The sequence below is a fragment of the Balaenoptera acutorostrata genome, chromosome 15 (genome assembly GCF_949987535.1).
Source record: "Balaenoptera acutorostrata chromosome 15, mBalAcu1.1, whole genome shotgun sequence".
Lineage (NCBI taxonomy): Eukaryota > Metazoa > Chordata > Mammalia > Artiodactyla > Balaenopteridae > Balaenoptera > Balaenoptera acutorostrata.
In genome coordinates, this window is record NC_080078.1 from 1,254,119 (window position 1) to 1,275,181 (window position 21,063).

At 58.5% G+C, this 21,063-nt stretch overlaps 1 protein-coding gene across 5 annotated transcripts in view; it reads right to left on the reverse strand.

Annotated features, from left to right (window-relative positions):
* Positions 1-21,063, reverse strand: part of MAD1L1 (mitotic arrest deficient 1 like 1) — a 332,505-nt gene that overhangs the window by 75,295 nt on the left and 236,147 nt on the right. For all 5 annotated transcript variants that reach the window (XM_057529233.1, XM_057529232.1, XM_057529231.1 and 2 more), the window contains one exon: positions 13,633-13,723. In XM_057529233.1, the coding sequence (XP_057385216.1) occupies positions 13,633-13,723 (91 nt within the window). The remainder of the gene's footprint in view (positions 1-13,632; positions 13,724-21,063) is intronic.

The window sequence follows — 21,063 nt, forward strand, 5'->3', positions numbered from 1 at the left end:
AGGACAGGGCTTTGTCCCGCCCCCCAGACTAGTGAGGGGACCCCGTGAGGACCCACTGAGAGGAGACGGCGGTGACGTGGCAGCAGTAACGCAGAGCCCCCAGCACGCCCCCTCCCTGCTCCGTTTATCCGCAGCTCCTACCAGCTCGTGACACTTTGAACTCTGTCCCGTCACCTGTCTCCCCCAAAGGTTAGGGCGGCAGGCGCTGCACGTCAAGTAAACGTTTGCAGGAGTGGGTGACAGTTACGACTGCATAGTGTCCTGTGGTTGAGAAACCAGAGACCCAGCTGGTGACCAGGACGGGGGAGTCACAGGGCCGGCTGGCCAGGGCCTCCCGCTCCCTGGGTCCGGGGAAGGGGTGTCGGCCGTCATCCCGGGCACGCAGGGCCGTGGGCACAGGGGGTTCGTGGCACCGTGAAGGGTGTGTTGGGGGGCTGGCGCTGCTGAAGCAGACGGAAGAGCACGAACAAATGTGCTGAAATCCGCTGCTGCGTGACAGCTTTGAGGAAGAAAAGGGGAAAATGGCTATAATCTTCTGCTAAAAATTTGTTGCCTTGTTTGATTTGCAGCTGAGGAAATGTTGAGACACTGACGAGAATCTCAAAAGGAAAAGTTTTGAACCTTCCTTTGACGTGCGGGTGCAATTACCGGCTAAACAAAAACGTCCCACTTGCCGAGGGGGCGGAGAGACATCCCCGTCCGTGACTGCGGAGGAACGACCCCCGCGGTCCAGCTCCCCCTGCGCCCGCCCCAGCCGAGCCGGGTCCTCGGGGAGCCCGCACGAGGGGCTGGGCCCCGCGACCCGCACGCCCAGGGCACAGCAGGGCGTGCGGCAATGCTCCTCCCCAGGGCCGCAGCCGGCCCGCCGCCCTCCGCTTACGGGCGAGTGGGGCTCCTTCTCGGGCTCAGATTCCGCGCAAGCCCAGACGAACGGCCATGTCTCCCTGCGTCCAGGCCACGGCTGAGTCCCCTGGCATCTGCCTCGCTCCTGTCTGTGTTCAAGCCCTGCCCCTAACCTGCTGGCGGCCTGGGCCTCCTGTCTTCCTGGGCCTCAGTTTCCATCTGCTGAAGCGTGAGGGCAGTGAACTTGATCTGTAAGGACCTTGCAAGCTTAGCACCTGGGAGACCTGGACGGAGGGCAGACCCCCCGGGAGCCCGTGTGCCCTGTGGATGGACTGTGGCCGCCCTGGGCCAGGGAAGGGCTGCCGGCAGGGCGGACCTGCCACGAGTACTAAGAGACCCTGCTAGCAGGAGACAGAGGTGCACAGAGACTTAAGCCCAGTAAGACCGCCACCGAGCCTCACGCGTATTTATACATCACCCGGCCTCAAAACTAAATCAACATCTCTCCTGGCTGAAGGAAGACAGCTCAGGGAGAAAAGCAGGGGAGCTTCGGGGATCTCGCTGGGTCGGAGGGGCAGGGCCGGCCGGACCTCACGGATGTTGGGGGGGGGCACAGCCCTGGCCGGCCCCGCCTCACCCCAGCCTCCGCGACCTTGGGCAGGTCCCTCAGGCACCAGCCTCGCGTCCTACGCGCCCCATGGGCCGGGGTCGCTCGTTGCTCGGTGGCTCACAGGGACGCTCCCCGGCTCTGAAGCCGGGGGCACAGGGCCGGCCCGGCCTGCCCAGACGGTGTGCTCACCGCGGGTGGAGAGCCTGGGGACGGGCGGGGGCGCCACGTGACAGCACAGGCCGGACCCCCCTAAGACCCCCGGCACCAAGACCGAGAAACCGAGGCCCACGCGGCCACCCTGGACCAGTCACGGGAGGGGCGAAGAGGGGAGGGGCCCAGGGCTGGAGGCGGGAGGGCCACAAGGGAGGGGTGATGGGGGCTGGCCCCTGGGGACTGCCCTCTCGCCACAGGCTCTCCGCAAGCCTCCTGCCCTGGGCCGGTGACCATGTGGGCCGACGCCCTGCACCCCCCGCGCCCTTCGTGTCCCCTTGTCCCCCACCACAGAGGCTTCATTCAGGAGCAGGGCACCTGGCACTCCTGTGGCCGAGGCCCCTCACGAACAAACACGCGTGGGCTGTCAGGGTCTAGGAAGGGCTGCGAAGGTCCCTGCGTACGCGCATGCTGCCCAGCCCCGGGGGGCCGGCCACTGCGGCCGCCGACGGGGCTGGCCTTGGGGAGGGGGCGCTGCCGGGCCTTGCCAGTCCCCAGACCGGCAGTGTGCGCTGGGGCTCTCCCAGCAGCTCCAGGAAGGGTGGCGCTGTGGGGAGCCGTGCCTGCCAGGCCAGCACACGTGGGAGACCCTTCTCACACCACCCTCCGGGTGACCGTCTCCCCAGCTCCACCCACCGCGTGCCGGAGGCCACGGCAGGGCGAGTTTATCTACCATCGGCCGTGAGGCACCACGTGGGCCCTGGACGCACAAGTGAGCTTGGCAGGCTGTGTCCTGTGGCTGCCGCCAGTGTCCCCCCCTAGGGACAGCGGGGCCCGGGGAGGGCCTCGCCCAGCCAGGCCACCACTTGTCCCCCTGCGGCCAGCAGCCCCCTCGGCGGAAGGCCTGGAGGGAGGCCACCCCAGTGAGGAATCTCGGGGCCCGTCCTGGACTCTCAGGGCCTGGCCAGGAGCTCTACTGGAGTGTGACGTTTCCAAAGACGGGGGCGGGAGGGATAGGCAAGGAGTGCGCCGGGGCCATCGGCAGCTAGAGCAGGCCACCCACGGTGCTCCCGACCACCAGGAGGGGCGGGACGGGTCCAGCTGAGCTGAGGCTGGGGTCACTCTGGGGGTAAACCTCACGCTCCCAGGCTGCTCCGGAGGGCAGGTGACATCCGGCAGCCAGTGCCTCCGCAGCGACAGAGAAATGCCCTGAGAGGTGAGTGGAGCCACGCGACGTCACGTCCCCAGGTGGAGCTGCACACCCGCCTCTGCTCCCGCGTGACCCAGGTGGCGTGGGCCAGGCCCCACGGAAGCTGGAAAAAGCAAAAATGCCACCATCCCGGGATGGCAGGGCGGGGCGGGCCACGGAGGCCCAGACCCTCCTCAGCCCTGACCCCTGACAGTGTAGCCGGGGAGGGGCCTGGTTCAGCTGGCCAAGCTGCTCCCGGCCAGCAGGGCCCCCCACTGCTCCTGACCCCAGGCTGAGCCTCTCCCTAAGCTGCTGTCACATCAGGGCTGTGAGCAAGGCCCCGACGCCAGCCACCGCCCGGGCACCCGGGGCCACACCTCTTGGGAGGAAGAGGAGGGGAAGGAGGAGGAACACGCCTTCGTCGTACGTCTGGCCAGTCTGGAGGCCGCTGCTTCCAGCACCACCCCACCCCCGCCATTCCTGAGCACCGTCCTCTGAGCCTACCGACCGAGTGACCCGTGTCCCTGCTCAGATGGGCGGCTGAGCAGAAGCTCTGTCATGATCTCCCTATTATGGACGGCACACGACAGCGGGCACCCTAAATCCACCCTGAGCCGCAGGAGCTGGCGGAGGGGGGCATCGTGGGTCAGGCCGGCAGCCGCAGGACCAGCTGGTGAAGGGCGAGCATCTGGCCGGTGAGGGCAGAGAGAGGGCCAAGCAGCCCCGGCGCCTGTGCCCTTGCCATGGGCGCGGGCACTGTGCTTCTCCTGCCAGGACTCTGAGTTGTATCAGAAGATGTTAAACAAAGCCTTAAAAAAAATTTTTTTTTTGAATTGTGGTAAAATAAAACTTGCCATCTTAATCATTTTTGAATGTATTGTTCAGCAGTAAGTACTTTCACACTGTTGTGGAGCCGTCACCACCGTCCGTCCACAGAACTTTCCATTTCCCAAACTGAGACTCTGTCCCCATTACACACTAACTGCCCCTCCCCCTCCCCCAGCCCCTGGTCCCCACCCCCTACTCTCCATCTCTGTGACCCTGGCTCCTCCAGGGACCTCACAGAAGTGCAATCACACAGTGTCTGTCCTTCTGTGTCTGGCTTATTTCACTGAGCATCATGTCGTCCAGGTCCATCCATGTGGTAGCAGGGGTCAGAGTTTCCTTCCTTTTTAGGGCTGAGTGATGTTCCATTGTGTGGAGGGACCACGTTTTGTTTATCCACTCACCCATCGATGGACACTTGGGTGGCTTCCACTTTTTGGCTGCTGTGACGTGGGTGTGCAAACATCCGCTTGAGACCCTGCTTTCAGCTCCTCGGGGCACATGCCCAGAAGCAGAATTACTGGATCACGTGGAGAACAAGGCCGCTTCCGTGATTCAGCTACGGTACCCGTGGAGGCGCACTGTGGTCCCGCCTGAGACAGCGCCGTCAGGGTCCAGTGTCTCTCCCCAAAACCTCCCGCTACAAGAGGGACTGTGCAACTGGCCAGACTTCCCTTCTTGTTAGGGCTGCCAGGAAGCTCAGCTTCACTCACAACATCAGCCCCGACGGTCAGAACGTCTGCGATCTGTTTCTTGCGGGCATCATGGTATCACCTGCCAGGAATTCTTTGTGGAACAGTGGGATCTTGTCCAAGTCGATGTGATCACGGAAGACGGTCAGGGAGCTGGCACAGGGAGCGCAGATGAACCCCAGGAGAGGGGCCAGGTGATGGCCCACCCCCAGGCTGATACCTAGCGCGTCTACACACGGACCGGTGACGCAGCCCCTCTGAGGTGCTGGGGCAAAGCCAGCGGAACAGGAGAGTGGGCTCCCTCACGGCAGGAGGACGCGGGCCAGAGGGGACCCAACGACGGACTTCAGATCCCCATCCAGTGTCGAGGGGACAGGAGCAGGCTGGGACGCAAATCCGGGGTGCTGGCTCTCCAGAAGTGGGCAACGGGCTGTTACAGGGGCACGTGCAAGCCGAACGCGCTCCACGGGCCGACACCTGGCGTGTGGGGCAGGGCCCGTGTCCTGCAACTTGGGGGACAATCACGAAGAGAAAGAGCCCAGAGCTTGAGCAGGTTCTGTGTCTCCCATCCCAGTCCTCTGCACGGAAACTCCCTGAATGGAACGGAACCTGTGAGAACAGCTGGGTGTAGCAGGCGGAGCGCTGGGCCCAGAGTCAAGAGGACAGGTCTGCTCCTGGCACTGCCCTGCGGGGCTCTGGGCCTCGGTCTGGCACAGACCGAGGGGGTCTCCGGGCAGAGCTGCCCCAGTGCTGGGCTGCCCAGCCGCACGCGGCTGAGTGGAGCTCTGGGGGCTGCGCTGTCCTCCGTCTGCAAGGACCTCCCTGCCTCTGTGCGAGGGCGCCGCCCAGGGAGGGCGGGGCTCACGTCAGCGAGGGGACCCTCGGGCAGAAGCGGGTGCGCCCCAGCCCCTGCCGCCCTCCTCGCTGCAGCTGTGACGCTCCACGATCAGCGGTAAGAATGCTCGACTTGCCTGAAGACGACCGTTACACGTCCTTTCTCAGCAGGCCTAATTTTCTGGTTTTTCAAGAGCTGGGTCCCTATCTTTCTCATCTAGACACTTTGCAAGGACCACATGGGGGTGAAGGGCGGAATTACGGCCAAGTCCAAGAGCGCCGAGGCTGAAGTGACCGCACGCGACAGTGGCCTGAGGCCGGCAATGGCTCCGCTGGCTGTGCCGCGAGCCTTTTGTGTGTTGAGTACGGCCAGTGGCGGAGCAGGGCCGGACCAGACGGCGGAGGGTCCCAGGGCGAAAAGAGCCCAATTCAGCGGCTCAGGGGGACCCGTCTGCAAATTCGGGGTCGGGCCTGCAGTCTGGGTTCTGAGGCCCGATGACATGCCCGGGCCCCGGGGCACCCAGCAAGGCGGCGGGAAGTTGGCATCCCCGAGGCCCACGGGACGAGAAGGGGCTTAATATTCAGGACACGTCATTCGTTGCATAAAAAAATCAACAGCCATCAGCGCCTGTGGAAATTTCTCCACACAGACGCACATCAGCGTGCTGGCTTTTTCAGTCCTCGGCTCCAATAAACAGGAGCAGCCTGGCGCCGCCTCGGGGGGGCGGGAGGGCTGGGCTTTTTCCTTCATTGCGTGTCTCGTTTTACATACAACATTGAGGAAGGCGGGCCGGGGCAGCGAGGCCCTGGGACCCCTGGACCCCAGGCCCAGTGCAGCCCGGCGCAGGGCGTACGCGGCACCGTAAGGAGGTTACGACCCTCAGAGGCGGCCCCCCGTCTGCGTGCGTGACACTCAAGGAAAGACCCACTGATGGTGAAACAAAGAAGACACGACACTGAGAAGTAGATTCGACAGGAAACGTGCAGGGTGAACACATCTGTGAGCTGTTCCTGCGGGGGACATGGACCCCAACAAAGAGAAAGACACAGTGACGTCCTTGTGGGAGGGTGTGTCCAGGAGGCGGCCGTGCCCGACCTTCATCTTCACTTCTCACGAAAGGCAGCAAGTTCTAGGCTGGTTGGTGGGGGAGCTGGATATGTTGATTCCAAAGTTCATATAAAAATGAACAAGAGCTGCCAGGAAAACCCTGATAAAGAAGAGTCACAGGGGCAGGAAGTCACTGAGACCTGGCTGTGACCTGACATGTGGGCATCTAGCGCACAAGGGGGCAGACCTCACACCAGCGAGGAAAAGACAGGCTTTCAATAAGTGGTCCAGGGGTACCAGGAAGAGCCTCTTCCAAAAAACAGGTAGGTATCACGCTTCCCACCTTGTAAAGAACCAAAACCAAATTCCAAATCAATCAGATTTAAGCGTAAAAAATGAAACCACCAGAAAACCATTAGAAACCATGAGAGAATTCTTTTATACCCTGACACGAGAAAGGTAAAGACGTGAACAAAAACCCAGAAGCTAAAAAGGAAAAGGCAATAAATGCATCTGTATAAAATAAATTTAAAAGCCAAAAACTTCTGCTTGGTAAAAAAACAGCACAAAGTCAAAAGACAAGTGGTAAATTGGGAAAACATATTCACAACTTAAAATGAACTCAACTCCTTAATATACAAAGAGCTCCAAAAAACCAATAAGAAAAGAACCAACAATCCATTTGAAAAACGGACCAGGACATTAACACATATGAATAGATTTAAAAATCCTCACTCATCTATGATAAAGAGACTGAAGGTTAAAACTACACTGAGCTACCCCATTTCAGCTACCGGACCAGAAAAATCTAGAAGTCTGATGGCTGTAGGGAAACCGGCACCCTCACAGGTACTGCTACGACACGTCCCACACAGTTCCCACTGGCCCTCATACGACCGTCCGGCGGTGCTGCCGAAATAAATGCAGGTACCCACTGACCCCGCGCTCTCTTCTGGGAGCTTCTCCTACACACAGACTCGCACACACCGGAGACACCGTGTGTAGGGCACTCGCCACAGCCTTGCTCGTGAGCGTGTTCCCGTTAACTGGCAGGGTTTAATACGTCGTGGCAAATGCCACACACCGCATCACCTGACGTTTGTTTGTTTGTTTAAACAAACAACAGGGCGCTGTGTTATCAGTGGGAAAAATCTCCCAAATGCACAAAGAGACAAAAGCAAGCTGCAGAAGCAGTTTGAAAACAGACTCTCGAGTTCAAAGAGGGGCGGGCAGTACAAATACATATTGGGGGAAACAAACCCACCAGTTCGAAGAAGTTACGGTGTGAGAAGTTACGGTGTGAGAAGACGCCTTGTGTGCGCGACTGGCCTGACCCTCGCCAGCCTGGGCAGGCATTCCACCCCTGGGCTCCCCGCGAAGGAGCTGGGACTCGGCAGGGAGGCGAAGCATCCGCCCAAGGCCCCGTGTCTGTCAAGCAGGAATTCACATCTGGACGTGTGTCCTCTGGAGCCTACCTCCTGGGTGCTCTGGCCTGCAGTCGCCCACATGTGCCCTGGTGTCCTTGTGCCCCAAGAACGCTGGCTGGGAGCCAGGCGAGGTCACTGCGCTCAGCTCACAGCCCAGAGGAGGGGCGACGCCACAGCTGGGTCCCGCAGACGGGCAGGGCCCAGGGGCAGACAGAGCAGGTCGTGGGGCCTGGGGAGGGAAGCCGGCTGGAGGGCAGCCCGGTCTTGACTCTACGAAGCTCTGGTCCCGCCACCATGGCGGGCGGGGGTGGGGGTGGAGGCTGCCGGCCCTGTGGTCCTCACACAGACCACCCAGGCGTTCAGGGCAGAACGGGGGCTGCTGGGCAGGGAGGCCTGGACCTCCGCTGGGGAGCTGGAGCGCAACTTGGGGCAGGGGCCGGTCGCCCCGGAGCTGGGGGACGTGACCGTGTCACCTCCCGCCGTGCGGCAGACCAGCGGCTCCCGTGGCCCGGGCTTCATCTGCGCAGAGGGACTGGCACCCCTGCCTCAGTGCCCGTGGCTGTTAAGTGAGAACGTAGGCAGGGTCAGGGTCAGTGGCGCTCCACGTGTGCAGTCAGTAAGGAGCCGTGACCAGAGTTACAGCCAGCGGGAGGGACTGTGTGTGCGGCAACATCAGTGCTGCCCACGCTGCGGCCACCGCCAGCGCCATCCAGCCCACAGCCCTGCCCCCCGGTCGCTCAGCCGGCACCGAGGAAGCAGATGCTCAGAGCGACATCAGTCCCAGGGAGCGAGCCTTCCTCGCTGCAAGGGACACAACCTACCCCACCAGGGACAGTCTCTGGGACTCACCCCTCGCCGGGCATCCCCAGCACCATGGCCTGCAGGGTTCTGTCCCCTCCAGGAAGCAACGCCCAGAGAACATTCCAGAAGCATGGGCAGTAGGCCATCAGGAAAGAGCCTGTCCAGTCGGGGACAGGACATGCTCAAGGCCCTGGTTAGCAGCAAGAGGACCCAAGGGCAAGATGGGTCCTGAGAAGCAGAGGCTGGGCCTGCTTTGGGCTCAGGGCTCCCTGGCAGGCGAGGGCAGGCGAGAACAGGTGGGGTGGGGGAGGGGACTGAGGTCCAAGGACTGACTACTTTGCCCCTGGGGTGCGGGCTGGGCTGGGCGAACCTGCAGGTGGGGGAGCCAGCGGGGCTCAGGGGGTCTGCGGTGCGGTGAGTGGGCCGGGGGCCCGGGGGCGAGGGCAACGAGGTGTGAAGAGCCGTGAAGGCCGCTCCCTGCCGCCCCCCATATTCCGGAAAAGGGAAGGACGCAGAGGCTGGGAGAATCTGTGATTAGACAGCGCTCCTGCCTGGTGACGCAGGGACGGGAGCAGGGCAGGCTCCAGGGGTACCGCGAGCTTCCCGCTCACAGGGAACCCGGCTATTTTCTACCCACTCCGTTTCCAAAACAGAGACACTCATCTGAAATGTCACTGGGCTGCAGTCTGGTCCCTTTCCTGAGCAGAGCCACAGGCTGGCTGTGGGGCAGCCCCGCCCGGGAACGGAAGCCGGCAGGGCGGGAACTGGGAGGGCAGGCTCCAGCGCAGGGGCTCCTCCCACGGGCCTCCGAGGGACAGTGGGACGGGGGCGCAAAGCCCCGAGATGAATTCTGCTTAATTACGTGCATGCTGAAGCATTTAGAGGTACAGATGTTTGCAATTTTCTTTAAAATGCGTTAAGAAAAGAGAAAGTACTGATGGGTGGAAGGGGGTAGAGAGGCGCTGCGTCATAAAGCAGCCAGAGGATAGTGTCTGCAGCAGGACCTGGGGGGACACACGGGTGTTCACTGTAAAACTCTTCCAACTTTGCCGTATGTTTGACGGTGTTTGTTCGTAGAATGATGGGGGAACCGGTAGGGCTGAGTTAGCATGCTGGCTCCACCACCCGGGACCCAGGGTGAGCCGGGGGACCAACAGGGCATGAGCGCGTGGCCAGGCCTCACCCCCCTCCACGCGAAGCTCGCTCCTCACCAGAGGGGGCACTGCCAGGGGGACGAGCATCTGCCAGGCCCAGAGCTGCCACGCGTCTAGCCCTCAGGACTGCAGCCCGGGAGCGCCAGGCGGCTCATTGCCTTGACGGCCCCAAACGTGGCCCACGAGAAGCCAAACACGGACAACCGTGTGGCATCCTCAAGGTAAGAGCGGTGACAGCGGCAGCGGCCGTGCTCCTGTGCTGGGCACGTCACCGTGTTCCCCATGACAGCCTGCAGCGGGGTGGGGTCAGCTCCACGTCCAGGCGGGCAGACCGAGACCAGGGCCACGGCCGGGGAGGGGCAGAGCCAACACCCAGGCCCGGTGCCCAACCGCTAAGAAGAGGAACGACCGAGGGCAGGAGGGGGTGGGAGCACCCGGGCAGTGCCCTACGCCCACCAGGACCGCTGGGAAAGGCCCAGTGGGGCACAGGGAGTGTGGTCCCTGAGTCTGTTTCGCAGAGAACCCCCTGCTTCGGGCCCAGAGTCCCAGCTGGTTTGCCCAAGTTCAGTCTTTACCGGAGGGCACTGTGCCTCTACTAAACGGCCAACTGTGCCTGGCCAGCTGTGGCCTCAGTTTCCCCATCTCTACACGGGGGCCTCGTCTCCCTGACGGCTGGCTACCTTAGGATAGATGAGGTGGGAGTAGCCACGGACCCCCAGAAAGACCCGTACAGGCCACGCACCACAGGAGGCGGGCCCAGCAGCCTCCCCTCCCGGGCCTGCCTCCCGGCCCTGCCAGGCACTGAGTGGGCACAGGCCAGCAGGCCGTACTCAGCTCTGAGCGGTAACCGGAGCGGCTGCCTCACCAACCAGCTGTGAGCTAATTACTAAAAGTTCTAACTAGTCGAGCTCCCTCTCCAAGCATATGTTCCCAATTAAGTCAAACTGCAGCGGATTTTAATCAATCTTCCTTGAAGCAGCCCAACTTGAAGACTCCTCCAGGGGGAGAGAGGAGAGGAGATCTGCATACGGATCACGCCGGCAGCACCGCGGATAAACACACAGCCGGGGGAGCTACACGCTAATTGGGCCCCTCGGCCCGTGTCCTCCCGCGCTGCCCAGGCCACGAAGCCGCGGTTCTGCGGTCGCACAGGCGAAGCGGAGCCTGGGGGCAGCCAGGCCACCTGGAGGGGTGTGCTGCCCTCTCCTGCTGCCTCCACGGCCTGGGCACCGAGGTGAAGGCGACGAGGTCTTGGCCTCACGATGGTGTGGTCAGACGTGGCCTGTGACCTCCTGGTAACCCCCACGTGGGTGCATCATCTCACCGTCGATTTTACAAAGGATGTGCTGGGGACTCAGGTGGCAAAGCACGACATGCCCGAGACCACCCAGCTGAGGGGCAGGATTCCAGCCGAGGTCTACAGACTCGGACGCCGGTGCCCCCAGGGCACCACCCACGTCTCCGCGGTTTCCACGAGCCCAGGTCTCCTTCAGACCCATTTCAATGCCACCTGGCGGGGGCTCCCTGAGCCAGACATGAGCTCTTCCCAGTCCACTCCACCAGGACCAGAATGCCCAGCGGTTTCCCTCTGTCTGCCCTGAGGGGTCAGGGTGCAGGTGGGCACCCTCCTTCCAGGGCCAAATCTGCCCGCTTCCCTGCCTCCTGGGCAGGGCCTGCCCACGGGCACTCCGCCCGGGCTGGACGGCGGTGGGGCAAACTCTGCCTCTCTGGCGTAACGGTCAGACAGGAACTGTCGCTGCGACGGGGGTGACCCGTCCGCTCAGCCTTGGGGGCGCATACCTCTCCTCGCCCCAGGGCATCAAACAACGGACCCAGGCCAGGGGCAGCGGGCAGGGCAGTGGGGGGGGCGGGGGAGGAGACCATTGGTCCCAGAGCTGAGGCTGCTCACCCGGGAATGGCGGCCGGGCCATCAGCGGTGCAGCCCGAGGAGCAGGGCAGGAAGGTGGGGTGAGGGGTCAGGAGTGGTGGAGGCCGGGGGCGACGGGGCGGCTCAGGAGACAACGGCCCTGGGTTCAAAGGCCAGCCCTGCTCCTTGGGGCTCCGTGCCCGTGACTACAGTGCTGAACGTCTCTGAGCGAAGCTTCCTCGTCAGTGACAAGGGGGCAGCAGGACGTCTCCCAGGACTGTGGGTGGGCACAGATACAGGAGGCCTAACGAGAAAACCCAGGGCCCACGGAGCACGGGGTCGGCACACAGCAGAGGCCCGTGGCACCTGTGACTGAGATGGTGAGTCAGGAGACAGGACCCGGCCCCCACCATCACAAGGACCTTTCTGAAACGAGCCCTGTGCCAGGGGCGGGAATGCTCCCGAGAGCCTTCTGGGACTCAAGCTGGAACTGGCCACACGGAGAAAGGGGCTGTGACGTGGGACAGAGCACCCAGGAGCCTCTGCTTGCTGCTGTCTCAAGATCCGGGCGACCCGCAGAGCTGGAGGGGCGGCACCAGGCCCCGGGCTCAAAGCAGGTGGAGAGAACCAGTGCGGCGGGACTGCGCCTGGTGCGGGGGCCCCCCGAGCGCCCACGGCGGGGACGGGGCCTCACACCCCCGGACGTGGCTCCAGGATATCCACGGCCGGGGGTGAGGGAGGCGGCGGCCGCGCGCCCTGGGAGCAGCGGCAGGCGCGCACATCACCGTGCGAACGTCTGCTCCCCCAGGATCCTGGAAACCAGGACCCACTCGCCACACCCTCCGGCCACGCCGGGGGCAGCTGCTCACACGCACACTCGGCGCTGCGTGTGGCCACTGCCGGCCGGGTGCCCCCCCCACTTCCACGGACAGAAACCTGCGTGCCGAGAGCCCGGCCACACCAGGGCGCAGACACTGGCCCACGCCCTCCCCAAGCTGACACGGATGCCACCTGTCGCCTTGGCCGTGCACGGCTCCAGGACGCACAGCCAGGCCCCCACCCTGCGTGAGGTCCACGCGGAGCCCAGGAGGCTGGACACGGCCGACGTTGCTGACCCCACCCGCGGAGCGCGGACTGGACCGGCACCACCCGCCCGAACCTCCCACACTGGAAGGCTCGAGCTGGGAGCCCCCAACGCCGGCCCCGTCTCCCCACATCCACTGACGGTGCTCACTGCACCTCTCACCTGGCCTGACCCTTGACACCATCACCAAGGGCCACTGAGGCTCCTCGTGACAGGCCTTGAAGCCCTGGAGCAGGAAAAAGGAAACATCGATTTCGGCAGCACTCACTGAGCCCCAATCAGAGGCCTGGGAAGCCATCAGCCGTGACCTCAGGCTGAGCTCAACTGAGGACCCAGAAAGACACTCCCCATCCTGCCCTGCCACAGCACCACTGCCGGGCGGCCAGGGGTTCACCCGCCAGCAGCCCAGCTCTCCCAGCAGGACTGTGGCCCAATTAAAATGGTACAAGGTGACAGGTCCCGGAGCTGAGTACGGCCCAGCCGTGGCTCACGGCGCCTCGTTTTATCAAGGTTGTCACTTCTCCCATCTCCAGGAATCAGGAATAAAAAAGAGATTTGATTTGCCTCTAATAGATGCCAAGAGAAAAATCAACGGCCTGTCCAAAATCTGGGTAATCACTAACCTGCAGGTTTCCTGCCATGGAACAATTTAGACAGGAGGATAAAAATGAAAAGCAAAGCAAAAGCGGAACAGTGCAAATAGCAATCCGACTTCACAACTGCAGGCAGATGCGGACGGGCTTGGATACACCCCAAACCACCCAGGACCTCTGCTGGCGTCTCCTCCCAGGGGGGCACGCCCGCCACACCCGCCGCGGGTGACGCAGAGGCCAGACTGTGGGCTCACTGTGGCCAGCGGTCGGGAAAAACGAGACGGAGACCAAGAAAGCGGACGGGGCGGGGGGCTGGGGGCAGCGCCACCCGGGGCAGGCTGTCCCTCCTGCTGGCTCGGGACGGGTGTTCTCGGCCAGCCAGGGGCCTGGGTGGGGGACAGGCCCCCGGTTTAGTCTAGCCTGGTCAGCTAGAAAGTGGGATGGCTGGGGTGCAGGAACCTCGGGCAAAACCCAGGAGAAAAGAGGAGGGCAGGGCAAGCCCCGGACGAGCTCACCTGCAGGGTGAGCCGCTCCAGCTGCGTCTCCAGCACCTTCTTCTCTTCCTCCAGACGGCTCCGCTCCCCCTCCAGCTCCTCAACCTTCAACCTGCAAGGAGAGCAGACCCGTGACAGGAGCCCCACTGTAGCCCGCCCTCTGGGGAGGAAAAGGGGGAAGGTTACCAGACGGTTAAAAGGCTCGTTGCCAAGTACACATTTGTAGAAACGTGACATGAAGAGATGACATTATGGAAAAACTGTAAAACTACACAAGCCCAGGATGGGGGAGTGCAGCCAAGGCATCTATTCCGGGGCGGAAGCTTCTGCCGCGGGGAGAGGTGGGGCCCTCGCTGACCAGGACCGGAAGGGAGCAGGGAGGAGAACTAACAGTGGCACGGTGGCCCTGCACGTGTCCGGTGCCCATCAGTCCACCCCCACAAGTGTGACCGCGCACCGGAGAGGTCGCGAGAATCAAGAGAATGCCCTGAAGAGGGTCTCCAAGCACGACGAAAAGACAGGGAAGCTCTCCGACGTGCACTGTGGACACAGCTGGTGGCTGGAGGCTGGGGGACCACCCGGACGAGGTGCAGAAGCAGGCTCTTCTTACCCCGAAGGCCCAGAGGCCAAGCAAGGCCAGTGGCCGAAGCAGGCATGCAGGTAGGTTGCAGCTCATTGTAAGAAGGCACCTATTTTTGTCTTCCTTTTTAAATTTAATTTTTTTATAGCAACCATATTCATACGATTTAAAATTTAAAAATGCCAAGGAAGCAGTTCCCAGCACTGACACAGGGTAAGGAACAGAGCCTTTTCCACCAGCCAGAATGGAAAACTCACGCTTCATGGATAATTCAGGAAGGTCTTGGCTCGGGAATGGGAGGTAACTGCCTCCAGACTGGTACCTGCTCCAGGCTGGCCCAGCAAACCACAGTGGCGAGATCTGAGAGGACCAAACTCTTCCCCAGAAACCTAAGTGCATCCCTGAAACACGCTCAACAAGATTTATACAAGCACAAAAACGTTCAGAACCCAGCAAGCTAGAACTCACAATGCCTGCCATCCAATCAAAGATTACTGGGCATGAAGTAGGAAAATATGACCCACAATGAAGAGAATAACCTGACATTAAATCAGCATCTAAGGACATTGAAACAGTTATTAAAAGCTATTGGAATAGAGGAATAATATTCCATTGTTCAGCGGTTAAGGACAGATATGGAAGATATAAACAAGACCAAATGGAATTCCTAGAGGTGGAAGCTACAGTGTCTGAGATGAAAATCCTGGATGATATTAATGATGGATTAGACTCTGCAGGACAGAAGTTTAGTGCACTTGAAGACAGAGCGATAAAAACTATCCACAGCAGCAGACAGAGAGGAAAATCGATCTTTAAAACTGGAGGGAGCATTGCTGAGCGGTGGGGCAACTTCATGAAGGTGAATTTATGTGCAACTGGAGTCCCTGCGGTGGTGGGGGTGGTGGGGGTGCGATGGGACAGAAAAATACTGCAAGAAGGTTCCAAATGTGACGCAAGTATAAAGACACAGACCCAAGAAGCTACACAAACCCGAGCACAAGAAACATGAAGAAAACAGCCCCAGTGCACGAACGATCTGGCTACTCAAGACCAGTGATAAAGAAATCCCACAAGCAGCCACAGAAAAGAAATGTTACCCACAGAGGAACAAAGCAGCTTTCTCAGCACAGACACTGCAAGGAGAAAGAGGAGAAAAATCTTTAAAATACTAGAAGAAATGAAAAAATGTCAACCTAGAATTCTATTCCCACTGAAAATATCTTTCAAAAAACAAAAGCAAAATAAAGATGTTCTCAGACATACAAAAACAAAGAATTTATCACCAGCAGGCCTGCTCTACAGGAAATGTCAAGCGAAATCCTCAGGCAGAAGGGAAGGAGAAGCCACACAAAGGCGTGAGGAGCAACGGAAATCTTAGCTACGTGGGCAGAAATATGGTTTTTCATATTATTTAAATCTTTTAGAAATATTTAAATTACTATTTTTAAAAGAGACTGACTGTTTAAACAAAACTAATAAAAAATATATTGGGGTTTTCAGACATAAATATAGTAAAATATATGACAGCAACAGCATAAAGCCTGCCTAAACAGACATACACAGCTGTAAGGTTATATTATATACGTGAAAAGGTATAGTATCGCCTGAAGGTAGACAGTGATAAGTGAAAGATGTATATTAAAAACCTTAGAGCAACCCCTAAAATAAAAAAAACAAAGAGTTACAACCAATAAGCCAAAAAAGGAAATAAAATGGTATCATAAAAAGCACCCAAGTAATTCAAAAGAAGCCAGAAAAACAGGCAAAGGTAATCAAAGCAGTACTGGCCTGAAGATAGATCAATGGAACGTAACAGAGTCCAGAAACAGAAATATACACACAGACAACTTTTGGGGATAAATACAGTAAGGGAATTCAGGGTAGAAAAGGATGGCCTTTCCAACAAATGGTGCTGGAACAATCCCTAAAATCTGTATTTTGTATAAAACAAAAACTAATTCCAGGTCCATCCATGTTGTTGCAAATGGCATTATTTCATTCATTTTTATGGCTAAGTAATATTCCATTGTATTTATGTATCACATCTTTTTATCCATTCATCTGTCAGTGGACATTTAGGCTGCTTCCATGTCTTGACTATTGTGACCAGTGCTATGAACACTGGGGTGCGTGTATCTTTTCGAATTAGAGTTTTCATCTTTTCCAGATATATGCCCAGGAGTGGGATTGATGAATCATATGGTAACTCTATTTTTAGTTTTTTAAGGAACCTCCAGACTGTTTTCCATAGTGGCTGCATCAATTTATTATACATTCCCACCAACAGTGTAGAAGGTTTCCCTTTTCTCCACACCCTCTCCAGCATTTACTATTTGTAGATTTTTTTGATGATTATCATACTAAGCGAAGTAAGTCAGACAGAGAAAGACAAACATCGTATGATATCACTTACATGTAGAATCTTAAAAAATGATACAGGGACTTCCCGGGTGGTGCAGGGGTTAAGAATCCGCCTGCCAATGCAGGGGACACAGGTTCGAGACCTGGTCCAGGAAGATCCCACATGCCGTGGAGCAACTAAGCCCGTGTGCCACAACTACTGAAGCCCGCGCGCCTGGAGCCCATGCTCTGCAACAAGAGAGGCCACCGCAATGAGAAGCCCGCGCACTGCGATGAAGAGTAGCCCCCGCTCGCCGCAACTAGAGAAGGCCTGTGCACAGAAATGAAGACCCAACGCAGCCAAAAATAAAAAAGTAAATAATAAAAATAAATTTTAAAAAAAATGATACAAACGAATTATTTACAAAACAGAAACAGACTCACAGACTTAGAAAACAAACTTATGGTTACCAAAGGGGAAAGGGGGGGGGGATAAATTAGGAGTTTGGAATTAACAGATACACACTACTATATGTAAAACAGATAAACAAGGACCTACTATATAACACAGGGCAACTATATACAATATCTTGTAATAACCTATAATGGAAAAGTATCTGAAAAAGGACATATATATATATGTATGTATAACTGAATCACTTTGCTGTACACCTGAAACTATCACAACAATAAAAAAAAACCTAACTCAAAGTGTTAATAAACCTACACGTAAAATAATCATAAAATTGCTTAAAAATACTGGAAAAAGTCTTTGTGGATTTGGGATAGGCAAAGATTTCATAGCTACAATATGCAAATCATCATATGTAAGAGAAAAAAAACCCGATAAAACTTCTCTTTAAAAGACTTCATGAAGAGAATGAAAAGACAAGCTACAGAATGGGAGAAAAGATTTGCCAATATCTGATAAAGGACTCGTATCCAGATTGTATAAAGAACTCTCCAAACTCAACAACAAGCAAATAAGTAATCAAATAAAAAATGGACAAAAGTTTGAACATTTTACCAAAGAAGATATACAATGACAAGCACGTGAAAAGGTGCCCAACATCGTTAGCCAATAGGGACATAAAAGCTTAAACCACAGTGAGACGCCACCTCGCATCTACCAGAAGGATTAAAATGGGGAGGACCAACCACACCAAGTGCTGGCGAGGAGAACCCACACCTCTCGTCCACCGGAGCGGGAACATGAAACAGTACAACCACTCTGGAAGACAGCTTCTTAAAGAGCTACTCACACAACTACCAGCCATCCCCTGCTGCAGTGTTCCCCCGGGAGAAAAGAAGGGACACAAGGACTTGGTGTGTAACACAGAGTAGCTTCATTCCCACAGCCAAAACTTGGGGCAAACCAGACGTCCACCGGCAAGGGCGTACGTGAGCAAACAGTGGTGTATGCGCACAGGGGAATAAGGCTCAGCAGAGAGAAAGGGCAAACCGCTGGGACACACACGTTGCTGTCTCAAGACAACTACGCTCAGAGAGAGAGGCCAGAGTACACACTGCACAGCTCCCATAACACACAGCTTCGTGACGTGCCCACCGCCCCCCGGTGGTTGAAAGCAGACTGGTAGCTGCCTGGGGGTGGCGGAGGGGAGGAGGGGGAGGCAGGGTTATAATCGAGCAAGAGGGAATGTTTGGGGGCGAAGGACAGGCCCACTATCTTGAGTGTGGTAGTGGTTCCATGGGTGTGTGTGTGTGTGTGTGTGTATGTGTGTGTGAGAGAGAGAGAGAATATACCCAGCTGAACACTTCACACGTGCAGCCCACAACTGTGAAGACACACGCCGCACCCATGCCTTTGGCGGGTCACGCTGTCCCTCGCAGGAGTGCTCGAGCGGCGCTGAGCCGCAGGTGCAGGCAGGGCTGCGGGCACCGCGGGGGGCTGAGGAAGAGTCTCTGGCACCCAGGGAGGCCAGTGCTCCACACAGGTCCCATCCCATCCCCTAGTCTTCACAGGGGAACCTGAGGCTCACAGAGGCTAAGTGACCACAGGGAAGCGGCCCATCCGGTACCCAGGACAGGGACCCCGGTAGTCGGGCTCCAGGGCCGATGTCCTTACCCTCTAGGTCAGTGCTTCTCAGAGGGACGACTCGGAGGTGTGACCCGCCCGGCCTCGGCGAGGCATCCCCGTGAGCTTGCGGGGCGGTGGTGGTCAGTGCCCAGGTCACCGCCAGGAAGCCGCTTCCGGAGGAGGACTCTGCATCTCAGGGGCAGGCTGCCTGAGAGCCCCGCAAGGCCCCTCTTGAAACAGGTATTATGGATTCTGAAGGCTCGTGAGCGAAAGTTCTCCGGTCTAAACTCAAATAAGCACACGCACGTGGCAGCAGACTTGCTAATAAGTGGCGCGCTAGCACCCGTCCCAGCTGTGGGAGAGCAAACCACGCCAACAGCACTAGCTGTGCATCTTAAAGACGGGCGCCGTCTCCTCCTCGACCTCCTTTGAGGCAGACTGCTTTCTCACCGAGGGGGAGGGGGAGAGAACGAATGAATGAGTGCGGGTGCATGTTTGCTCAAAAGCTCAGAATGCTGGTCTGCCTTCCAACTGTTCAAAGCAATCAGGTCTGACGAAAGTGTCTTGAAATTGATTAACTCCGAGTTTTTTAAACACGGAGGGTATTACATAAACTGGATGACATCCCAGATCATTTCTCGAGAAGACGAAGCCAATCAAAGCAGGCGGGTGTGTGTGTGTGCACGCACGTGTGTGTGTGTCAGGAGAAATCAGTGAGAAAGGGGTGTTTGTTATCTTCCTTAAAAAAACATTTGGTAATGAATGTACCATGTACCCTGGAAAACTTCTGAGGGAAGAATGATTGTTTTTGCAGAACTAAAACCCAGGGTAGCGGGGGTGGGTGCCAGGGGTCAGGCTCCCGGTGCTGGAGGGGACAGCGGGCGGAACTAGAGGACAGCTGGGCAAAGAGCACCTGGTCCGGGAGGCCACTTGCCCAGGCTGACCGCCCTCTGGTCCCGGCCCCCACACCCTGCCTGCTGGCCTCCTGCCCGACCGCCTGCCCAGGGCTCGGCAGCCGCTCTGTCCCCGTGGGCCTGGCCATCCCCGCTGTCGGACGGTCTGCTCCGTGTCCCCAGCGTCGGGCTCACCGCAGGCACCGCCGGCCCCGTCCTGCACCTGCAGCAGAGGCTCGAGCGCGGGGAGACGGACTGCACGAGCTCTGGAGTCGTTCGTACGAGGAGGGGGGTGTCCTGCTGCAGACTGAACGACTGGGTCCCCCAAATTCACACGTTGGAGCCCAACCCCGGGTGTGATATTTGCAGGTGGGCCCCTGGAGGGTGACGGGTCAGACGAGGCCGCGAGGGGGGCCCTCGTGGTGGGACCGGCGCCTGGTAGGAAGACAGCAGAGCCTGCTCACGCTCTCTGCCCTGTGAGGGCGTGGCGAGAAGGCGTCAGCAAGCCAGGAAGGAGGCCTCGGGGGAAACCAAACTTGCCAACGCCCCGATCTCAGGCTCCCGGCCTCCAGAACTGTGAGAAAATAAGTGTGCTGTATAAGCCGCCCGGGCTGTGGTGTCTGTCACGGGGGCCTGAGCGGGCGCCGAGAAGGTGCTGCCGTAACAAACACGTAAAACACGTGCGGACGGGCTCCTGGGCAGAGGCTGGGCAGGGCGGGAGGCGGCTGCCAGAAACAAGGACACTGAGGGCGACTGTGGTGAGAGCTGGGGGCGGAAGAACGGGCTGGGGGAAGCGAAGCGGAGGGTGGGGCCCGCATCACTAGGTTGCAAAGGGCGAGGCGGAGCCGCGCAGGTTCTCCGGAAGGCGGAACGCTGGAGCTGTTGAGCCGAGGAGACCGCTAAGCACGGTGCAGAGAGAGTGTCCTGGTCCCTCCTGACTGTTGGCCACAAAAGGTGAAATGAAAGTGAAGCAGGAACCGTTAACAGGACGTACCCCTGATCTGATGCGATGAGAAGGCACAAAACCCCAAACCCAGCATCTTCCCAAAAGCCACCCGTCAGCCTCGCCGCAGAGCACGTCAGACAAACGTGGGCTGGGGGTGCTGGCACAGCCAAGGTCGCGGAAAACAAAGCCCCAGAAGCTGGCAGAGAGCGGGGGAGGCGGGGGGACGAGACGGCTGAGACCAAGGTGGTGCCCTGGGCTGGACACGGGGCTGGACGCTGCTGGGTAAACAAACGGGTGAACACAGCCGCAGACCAGTTAACTGTGACTTGACTGTGACAAACGCCAGGGAAACGAAGACGTTGATAATGAGGGACAAAGGCGAGCAGCACATGGGGCGCTCTGTACTATCTGTGCGACTCTCCTATAAACCAACAATTAGGGCTTCCCTGGTGGCGCAGTGGTTGAGAATCTGCCTGCCAATGCAGGGGACACGGGTTCGAGCCCTGGTCTGGGAAGATCCCACATGCCACGGAGCAACTGGGCCCGTGAGCCACAATTACTGAGCCTGCGCGTCTGGAGCCTGTGCTCTGCAACAAGAGAGGCCGCGATGGTGAGAGGCCTGCGCACCGCGATGAAGAGTGGCCCCCGCTTGCCA